This window comes from Rutidosis leptorrhynchoides, chromosome 4 (genome assembly GCF_046630445.1).
Source record: "Rutidosis leptorrhynchoides isolate AG116_Rl617_1_P2 chromosome 4, CSIRO_AGI_Rlap_v1, whole genome shotgun sequence".
NCBI lineage: Eukaryota > Viridiplantae > Streptophyta > Magnoliopsida > Asterales > Asteraceae > Rutidosis > Rutidosis leptorrhynchoides.
In genome coordinates this window covers 467,264,765-467,275,040 of record NC_092336.1, presented here as the reverse complement: position 1 = coordinate 467,275,040, position 10,276 = coordinate 467,264,765, and the positions used below count along the sequence as shown (strand labels likewise).

General features: G+C 33.9%; 1 protein-coding gene across 1 annotated transcript; it reads left to right on the top strand.

Annotated features, from left to right (window-relative positions):
* The first annotated feature begins 7,698 nt into the window (after positions 1 to 7,698).
* LOC139842260 (probable pectinesterase 67) lies at positions 7,699 to 9,893 on the top strand. The gene is made up of 5 exons (XM_071832425.1): positions 7,699 to 7,988; positions 8,790 to 8,952; positions 9,101 to 9,307; positions 9,392 to 9,639; positions 9,731 to 9,893. The coding sequence occupies exons 1-5, from the start codon at positions 7,699 to 7,701 to the stop codon at positions 9,891 to 9,893; spliced, it is 1,071 nt and encodes a 356-aa protein (XP_071688526.1).
* The last annotated feature ends 383 nt before the right edge of the window (positions 9,894 to 10,276 follow it).

Sequence of the window (10,276 nt, the reverse complement as noted above, 5' to 3'; positions counted from 1 at the left end):
ATATAAGAATATCCCCATCATTCCGGGACACCCTTCGGATATGATATAAATTTCGAAGTACTAAAGCATCCGGTACTTTGGATGGGGTTTGTTAGGCCCAATAGATCTATCTTTAGGATTCGCGTCAATTAGGGTGTCTGTTCCCTAATTCTTAGATTACCAGACTTAATAAAAAGGGGCATATTCGATTTTGATAATTCAACCATAGAATGTAGTTTCACGTACTTGTGTCTATTTTGTAAATCATTTATAAAACCTGCATGTATTCTCATCCCAAAAATATTAGATTTTAAAAGTGGGACTATAACTCACTTTCACAGATTTTTACTTCGTCGGGAAGTAAGACTTGGCCACTGGTTGATTCACGAACCTATAACAATATATACATATATATCAAAGTATGTTCAAAATATATTTACAACACTTTTAATATATTTTGATGTTTTAAGTTTATTAAGTCAGCTGTCCTCGTTAGTAACCTACAACTAGTTGTCCACAGTTAGATGTACAGAAATAAATCGATAAATATTATCTTGAATCAATCCACGACCCAGTGTATACGTATCTCAGTATTGATCACAACTCAAACTATATATATTTTGGAATCAACCTCAACCCTGTATAGCTAACTCCAACATTCACATATAGAGTGTCTATGGTTGTTCCGAAATATATATAGATGTGTCGACATGATAGGTCGAAACATTGTATACGTGTCTATGGTATCTCAAGATTACATAATATATATTACAAGTTGATTAAGTTATGGTTGGAATAGATTTGTTACCAATTTTCACGTAGCTAAAATGAGAAAAATTATCCAATCTTGTTTTACCCATAACTTCTTCATTTTAAATCCGTTTTAAGTGAATCAAATTGCTATGGTTTCATATTGAACTCTATTTTATGAATCCAAACAAAAAAGTATAGGTTTCTAGTCGGAAAAATAAGTTACAAGTCGTTTTTGTAAAGGTAGTCATTTCAGTCGAAAGAACGACGTCTAGATGACCATTTTAGAAAACATACTTCCACTTTGAGTTTAACCATAATTTTTGGATATAGTTTCATGTTCATAATAAAAATCATTTTCTCAGAATAACAACTTTTAAATCAAAGTTTATCATAGTTTTTAATTAACTAACCCAAAACAGCCCGCGGTGTTACTACGACGGCGTAAATCCGGTTTTACGGTGTTTTTCGTGTTTCCAGGTTTTAAATCATTAAGTTAGCATATCATATAGATATAGAACATGTGTTTAGTTGATTTTAAAAGTCAAGTTAGAAGGATTAACTTTTGTTTGCGAACAAGTTTAGAATTAACTAAACTATGTTCTAGTGATTACAAGTTTAAACCTTCGAATAAGATAGCTTTATATGTATGAATCGAATGATGTTATGAACATCATTACTACCTTAAGTTCCTTGGATGAACCTACTGGAAAAGAGAAAAATGGATCTAGCTTCAATGGATCCTTGGATGGCTCAAAGTTCTTGAAGCAAAATCATGACACGAAAACAAGTTCAAGTAAGATCATCACTTGAAATAAGATTGTTATAGTTATAGAAATTGAACCAAAGTTTGAATATGATTATTACCTTGTATTAGAATGATAACCTACTGTAAGAAACAAAGATTTCTTGAGGTTGGATGATCACCTTACAAGATTGGAAGTGAGCTAGCAAACTTGAAAGTATTCTTGATTTTATGAAACTAGAACTTTTTGAATTTATGAAGAACACTTAGAACTTGAAGATAGAACTTGAGAGAGTTCAATTAGATGAAGAAAATTGAAGAATGAAAGTGTTTGTAGGTGTTTTTGGTCGTTGGTGTATGGATTAGATATAAAGGATATGTAATTTTGTTTTCATGTAAATAAGTCATGAATGATTACTCATATTTTTGTAATCTTATGAGATATTTCATGCTAGTTGCCAAATGATGGTTCCCACATGTGTTAGGTGACTCACATGGGCTGCTAAGAGCTGATCATTGGAGTGTATATACCAATAGTACATACATCTAAAAGCTGTGTATTGTACGAGTACGAATACGGGTGCATACGAGTAGAATTGTTGATGAAACTGAACGAGAATGTAATTGTAAGCATTTTTGTTAAGTAGAAGTATTTTGATAAGTGTATTGAAGTCTTTCAAAAGTGTATAAATACATATTAAAACACTACATGTATATACATTTTAACTGAGTCGTTAAGTCATCGTTAGTCGTTACATGTAAGTGTTGTTTTGAAACCTTTAGGTTAACGATCTTGTTAAATGTTGTTAACCCAATGTTTATAATAACAAAAGAGATTTTAAATTATTATATTATCATGATATTATGATGTACGAATATCTCTTAATATGATATATATACATTAAATGTCGTTACAACGATAAACGTTACATATATGTCTCGTTTCAAAATCATTAAGTTAGTAGTCTTGTTTTTACATATGTAGTTCATTGTTAATATAATTAATGATATGTTTACTTATCATAATATCATGTTAACTATATATATAACCATATATATGTCATCATATAGTTTTTTTACAAGTTTTAACGTTCGTGAATCACCGGTCAACTTGGGTGGTCAATTGTCTATATGAAACCTATTTCAATTAATCAAGTCTTAACAAGTTTGATTGCTTAACATGTTGGAAACATTTAATCATGTAAACATCAATCTCAATTAATATATATAAACATGGAAAAGTTCGGGTCACTACACATATCATATGTGTGAGTTGGATTCCCGAATCTTAAAATGCGTTTCATGAACTTGAAACTTTGATAAAGAGCTTTAAATGATCATTCGACGGGAACTCGGTTATTGAAAATGATGTTTTTATTTGATGAAATGTGGTTAGTTGTATTCCTTGTCAAAATACCTTTCCAACGATATAAGATACTTGATTTGGATGTATACGGTTCGTTAGTTGTGTTAAATTGAAGTTTGGTTGAGACTCAAACATTTGAGACAGACCAGGCACCAGGCCACGCCAATTGGCGCGGCGCGACCCCTATTGCCGCGGCGCGGCATTTGCCCTGTCCGGGGACTGATCAACTTTTCAATTTAACGAAAAATGTTTACTATGCTACACACCTCCGATTTACATGTAACTTGTTCTAACATGCTTATATATGATTAAAAACCTCAGAAAAATAGTTCGGAACCCGAATCGAACGTGTTGACTTTTTTGTTGACTTCGACTTGACCGAGTTTGACTTTTAGTCAAACTTAACCAAACACTTATGCAATCGTTCTAATCTTCTTTTATACTTGATTCTTGCATGAAACTTGACAACGTGATTCGCATGCTATACTTAATCGAGTCGTAACGAGCCATATGACTAATTGAATACATTTCGACCGACCTTGTGTTGTAACCGGTTAATTGATATAACTTACTTGTTTAGGTCAAGACTAAAAAACTTTCATGCACACGTTTACTTTGTGAAGTACCTTTATACTCGTGCACTCGAGGTGAGATCATAGTCCCACCCTTTTCAACAACTTTTTATACTTTTAAATTGTGGGCTGAGAAACATATACTTTGTTACATTTTGTACTACTTACTTTTATACTTTGAACACAAGTACGATGAAACAAACATTCCACAGCGAGTTAGAACAAAAATCCTCAATTCGATTATCATTAGTTACACTTGCAGGGTGTAAGCGAGAACTTATATTGTGTGGCCATACGGGTTTGACAAAACCCTCATTTCGGACGGTTCGCTACCGTCTACAGATGAAATATATTTTTGAGAAACAGTGTATGTTCTAACACAATTGTGATGGGGTTCTATGGAAGGATAAGTTGAGTCTTGATAATTGGGTGCTCGCGAACAATACTTTTGGAATGCAAACGATTTTGATAATCAACGTTATGGGAATACTAAATCTTGGGGTTCAAAAACAACATTTATTACAAACACCTATGATTTCACCAACGTTTTTCATTGACAGTTTTCTATATGTTTCGCAGGTTCATACATGGCTATTTGATACATGCTTCCGCGTACACTCATACTTGCTTGGGGTCAAGCATACATGCATACACTCTGATTTCTTGCTTGGAGTCAAGCATACATACATGCATACGCTAGTGATAGCACCTTTGGATTCAAACATATTGTTTACATACTTACGCTATTTATAGCAACCGTGACTTTCAACTTATATTATGTCGCAGGTTTATTTCATTTATACATTATACTTTTGTAAACTTAAACTTGTTGTCGATCCGTTTGGTAAACTAAACTTTGTAAGTCTTGTACTTTTCAAATGAATGCAACATAATTTTGGTCAAACGAGTCTCATATAGGGACTACGACCACGTAACGGGACCTAAGTTAGCGGCGCCGTCAATGACGATTTTGTTGGGTCGCTACAGATGGTATCAGAGCGTTGGTTGTAGGGATATAGGATGTGCATTAGTGTGTCTTACAGAGTCGTTAGGACGCATTAGTGAATCTAGACTACAACCGGATATTTAGCAATTGCATTCTGACATACATTTGCTATAGATAGCACTTACTTGACTACTTGTGCATTATACTTGAATCATTCTTAGGCAAACTTCTTAATGGTACCAAGTTTTCATCATACGAATCTATAATCTACCGCTTTCTGGTAACACACGTAAACTTAAGATTCATACGCGTAAGGACGACGACGACTTCATTATCATACTTGTTCGGGAACTTTGTCTCCCATACTGTTATTCGCCACCGTTTCAACTTACTATCGGTGTCACACCAGTGTTCCTTACTATCTACCACTTATTGTTACTACCATCACTACTCTAGGTGAGTATCGTCATCACTATTTATCACTACGGTTGCGTACTATTCGTTATCATGATTCGTTACACTTCTCGTACCGAAATACACTATTGTTTGACTTGAACCGCATTGACGTGAACAATCATTTATACACCTCCCTCGGGGAACGCTTCTTTAGAGTTGCACTAATTCTTTCGATTCAATACGAGTCACGTTAGAGACGTCGTTACACTTTGTTCATTTTAAAACTTCACGATTTCAAGAACTTGAACCTATGGAGTGATGTGGGAATGGAGGTATGAGTTAGCGTAATATAACGACACTCGATCAACGTGGTTATATTACGGTAAGTCATACCAAAGTTCTAATGACTCGTGATGGTGATTGGACTCGATCAACCTAATCACCACCATGTGCCATGTACATGACTTCATTCTTCTTGTTTGAACATCCGAAAACTCCGAGAGTACTGATAACAACCATACCCGGGACACATCTTCGATTATTGTCGAACCATATTTATGCTTCCAAATGAATGGAAAACTCTTTCAACATCAGACGTATGTTACACGTGTATACTATCTCGTTTTCGCACAGTTTTATCGACGAACTACAACATGCTTGATATGCTCACATCGAGGCGGAAACTTCTCTCGCATTACACTCGTACTTCCGTATAAGGAAATTTTTTATCTAAATTCTCAATGGAGAGAGAGACTCTTCACATTATACTAGTATTCACCACGAGGGAGAATAGTCCTAACGAACGTTTTCGAAAACTGATAAATCTTTCGCGGCGCGAAATTCTTGAGAAACAGAAACTTGTTCCAACAAACGTTTTCAGATTTCTAGCGAGACAAGTCCACTTGCTAGATTCTTAATGTTGCTATATGGTTTGTCGCATATGTATATGATTGGTATTTCATTTTTTCCTGCCCCTCATTTCACTTCTCTTTAATATAATAATTCTCTTTATTTTTCTTGCCCCTCCAATTCATGTACACATACTTGGTGCCTTATTTATACATGTAGTGCCATTTTTGATATATTTTGATATTTAGTTTGTTTTATTGTACTTATTATTACTCTATTAACAGTTCACATAAAAGTCGAATGGATCTCTTCGATTCTGTGCAACTTAATCACTTTCGAGAGAAAATACAAGTAAGCTGGGCACCAGATTTATAATTATTATTAATAGACAAAATTACACAGAAGGTCCCTGTGGTATGTTCAAAACTACACCCGGAGTTCAAAAGAATTTTTTTGACTTGGGGGTCACTGTGGTATGCAATGATTTCACGGGGAGTCTATTTCGCTAATGTCTGTTATTTTCGTCCGTTAGATCCAACATGTGTGGTGCACATGAGGGTAAAATGGTCTTTCCAGTTGTTACTCTTCCTCTTTCCAGTTTTCACTCTCCACCCCTAGCTTCATTCATTCACCTACCTATCTTGATTCCACTTACAAACGCATATCTAAACGGAAAGTTCAAACTACATCGAATCATTGATAAACTCTAAAGCATACAAAACTTGGATAAACATATTAAGAGACTTGATTCTGCAATTGTTCATACCCAAAAAATCCAAAAATCCATTACATTCTTAAATCTAAAAATCCAAATTCATATCCTTACGTGAGACATTCCTGGTGGGGTCAATTGACTATTTTTAGCACCAAAATTAAAACCCACATACAGAGCCATGAATTACATCAAAATTAAATGAATTCACTATTTTTTTTTTTCAATATGAACCCCCACTTAAATCGATCCCCAAACACCCACACCTTTTTGGCGATCTTTCTATAATAACAGAGTAGTGGCGGTGGCGGTGATGATAACACCGTCAAAATCACAAGTTGCGAATAAGGTGGCGGTGGCAGTGATGATAGCACCGTCGAATAGTAGAGCAGTGGTGGTGGCCGGAATCGATTTATACAACTTCGATTTGTGGGCGGCAAGGAGATTTGACGATGAAGCCGTTGATTTTTCGATGCAAAAAAAAATAAAAAATACACGTTCAATTTCTCATCATCTCATTCATCTCCTTTTTATGAAATCAACATCGGAAATTGCTAACCCTAACCCTAAATCGAAGTTGTCTGGGCATATTCATCATCGTCGCATCAAATCATTGTTGCAGATCAGAATGGTGTTAATTGATTTTTTGATTTTCAGATCTGGAAGGGTGTTAATTGCTCGTATCCGATTTTCAGATATGAGATGGTGTTAACTGCCTGATAGTTTTGGTTTTTAGTTGGTTGTTTTATATATATTGAAAATTTAGGTGATGAACTGATGATGATGATATAAAAGTGCAGTATGTTTGAAGGAGATGTAAGGTGATAAAAATAAGGGGAAAGGACAAAAAGGTGAGAAAATGACATTTTTACCCTCATGTGCGATGCACATGATCATATTTAACGGAATTAATTAACGCCATTAGCGAATTGGACTCTCCTTGAAACAAGCACACATACCACAGTGACCCCCGGTCGAAAAAATTCTTTTGGACTCCGGTTGTAGTTTTAAACATACCACAGGGACCCCCCGTGTAATTTTGTCTTATTAATAATTAAAAGGTTTAAAATAACCTTCATAATAATAAAATTAAATTATTAATAATAATAATAATCATAATAAATACTACTCCGTAACATATAAATCTTGATTTTAGAAATGTGTATTTAAGCAATAATATATCTGATGGTTGATAATGAATTAAAGTTAATTTTAGAATGAAATAGGGACACTAATATTAACCACACAATAATAGTTGAAGGAGAATAAATCACTTCTTAACACCTTACAAAAGTAAAACGATCTCCTTTAAATCAAAAAACAAACTTTTGTACTTTATTTTTTTTGTTTTATTTCCATTACTCGTAAGCTATAGGTTTCGCCATGTTTCCATTGCAATCAAATGTTTTAAAGATGATTAGTGTCGTACACGTGTTCACATTTATCACGCCAACATTATTTTTGAATGGTGTCAATGGTAGAAGTATCATCACCTTAAAGCCACAACAAGGTGTAGATGCATCGGTTCTTAATTCAAAAGTTGCACCAAGAAAAACTATCACTGTGGATGTCAATGGGTCAGAAAAATTTAAGTCAATACAAGATGCCATTGATTCAATTCCTAGCGGGAATCAAGAATGGGTCGTCATACAGGTGAAAAAGGGAATTTACAGGTACTTACCTTCGATACTTACCTTCGATATTTATATTATTCTGTACACCTTTTGGTAGGGGTGAACATCATTAATTAGATTCCCGATACCGTACTTCTATGCAACTGGTATCATACCGAATCGGTATTGTACCAATTGGTATCATATCACCTCGATTGGTGTGGTATTTGATACTTATATAATCAGCTTTTTTAGATGCGTTACTTTCAGTGTAGTATAATTATTTTACCATTTTAGTCGATATAAATAAAGAATATTTATGCTTTGCAGCTAATTCAACACAATTTTAAAAATTAAATATGATATTCTTAAATGTAGCCATACGAGTTACATTTAGCATTCTTCATAAAACAAATAAATAAAATAATACAATAAGTGACCCCTACATTTCTTATTCACAAAACGTACATCATGACCAAGCATGTTAAAATATAACTTGAGAGGATTCAAATCCCACTTTTAGCGTATAGTACCAGTGTACCAGTATCAAATTGATTTTACTAGTTCGATATTCGATACTCAAATTAGAGTAAAAAATAAAAGCGGTATCAATCGATTTGGTACCGGTACAACAAATTAGAGTAAGAAAGAATATTGGATGAATTGACTCCGTACCGGTACAATACCACTCCCAGCCCTACCTTTTGGTCCTTAAATTCATGTGACACATAATCTTACATCTCAAAAGTCCACTTTTGTCAAATACTGCAACATCAATTTTTCATTTCTATGATTCATCATCATAATCATAAAATAAATAATAGACATGACCCAAAATGTAATTTCTTTGTTGCAAAATAGGGAAAAGGTTACAATTCCAAGAGAAAAGGGTCACATTATGTTGCTAGGAAGTGGGAGGACTAAAACAGCAATTGTTTGGTCACAAAGCTCTGAAAATAACTATGAATCTTCCACTTTCAAAGTTGAAGCATCCCATTTTATTGCCTTTGGTATAAGCTTCAAGGTACATTTATATCCATATAGTAAATAAACAAAACGACAATGGCATGTTGGGCTGATATAATTTATATAAAATATAGCACTCTTTGAACAATATATAACACAAGAGTCAATGCACAATCTACAAACAACTAATTTTATTTTTCGGACAGAATGATGCGCCTACAGGGATCGCTAATACCTCACATAATCAGTCTGTAGCAGCATATGTTGGTGGTGACAAAGTTGCATTCTATAGTTGTGGATTTTATAGTTCTCATAACACTCTTCTTGATAATAAAGGTAGACATTACTACGATCGATGTTACTTTCAAGGTGCTATCGATGTCATTTTTGGTCGTGCTCGTTCCATCTTTCATGTAAGGTTACTTTCTTAATCACATAATAATAATAATCTGTTATTAGTTAATGACTTAAAAAGATAAAATTGGATATGTATGTAGGAATGTGAGATATTTGTGATTGCGGATAAACGAGTAGAGATTGGAGGGTCGGTTACAGCTCATATACGAACGAGTATAAATGAAAATACAGGATTTGTTTTCACTAATGGAAGAGTTTATGGTATCGGGCATTCTTATTTAGGACGACCAAATGGTGACCATTCGAGAGTAGTTTTCGCAAACACGTATATGTCTAAAGCTGTAAGGACTGAAGGATGGAGTGACTGGAACCATCATGGAAGTTTTGAGTAAGCTTAATCAACTCTATCTCGATTATATAAATGCAGTTTAACGTGTGTCAAATATATTAATTGAATTAATTTAACAAAAAATATATAGGAACCTATACCACGCTGAGTATAATTGCTATGGGCCGGGGTCCAGTACGAATGGGCGGGCTCGATGGTTGAAGAAACTTAGCGATCAAGAAGCTGCACCATTTTTGTCGACAGATTTTATCGATGGCAAGAAATGGTTAATAGCAGGGCAATCTTCAACATGATTTATTTATTCTACTCTTAATGCTTGTTTAATAGAGCTGTAGATTACTTGTACCCATAACTGTAATTAGGTTATGGAATGTTTAAAAAAAATCAGTATATATATTTTCCTAGAGGACACGAAGAAATGAAACATTTAGTGTAAGATATTTTGTAAAATTAACAATGGGTTATAATTATATTACGCCTATTATGGTTATAGTTAAAGTTAATAGTTAATACTGTAGTTATAGTAAGTGGCGGAACTTGAACCCGACTACAGAGTGGGCGAGTCTAAAAAATTAATAAATTTTTTATTGTCAGCAGGGGCAAACACAAAAAAAAAATCTTATTTTTTGGTAAAAAAAAAAAAATTTAGTGTTGTAATTTAATATTTACAAACATC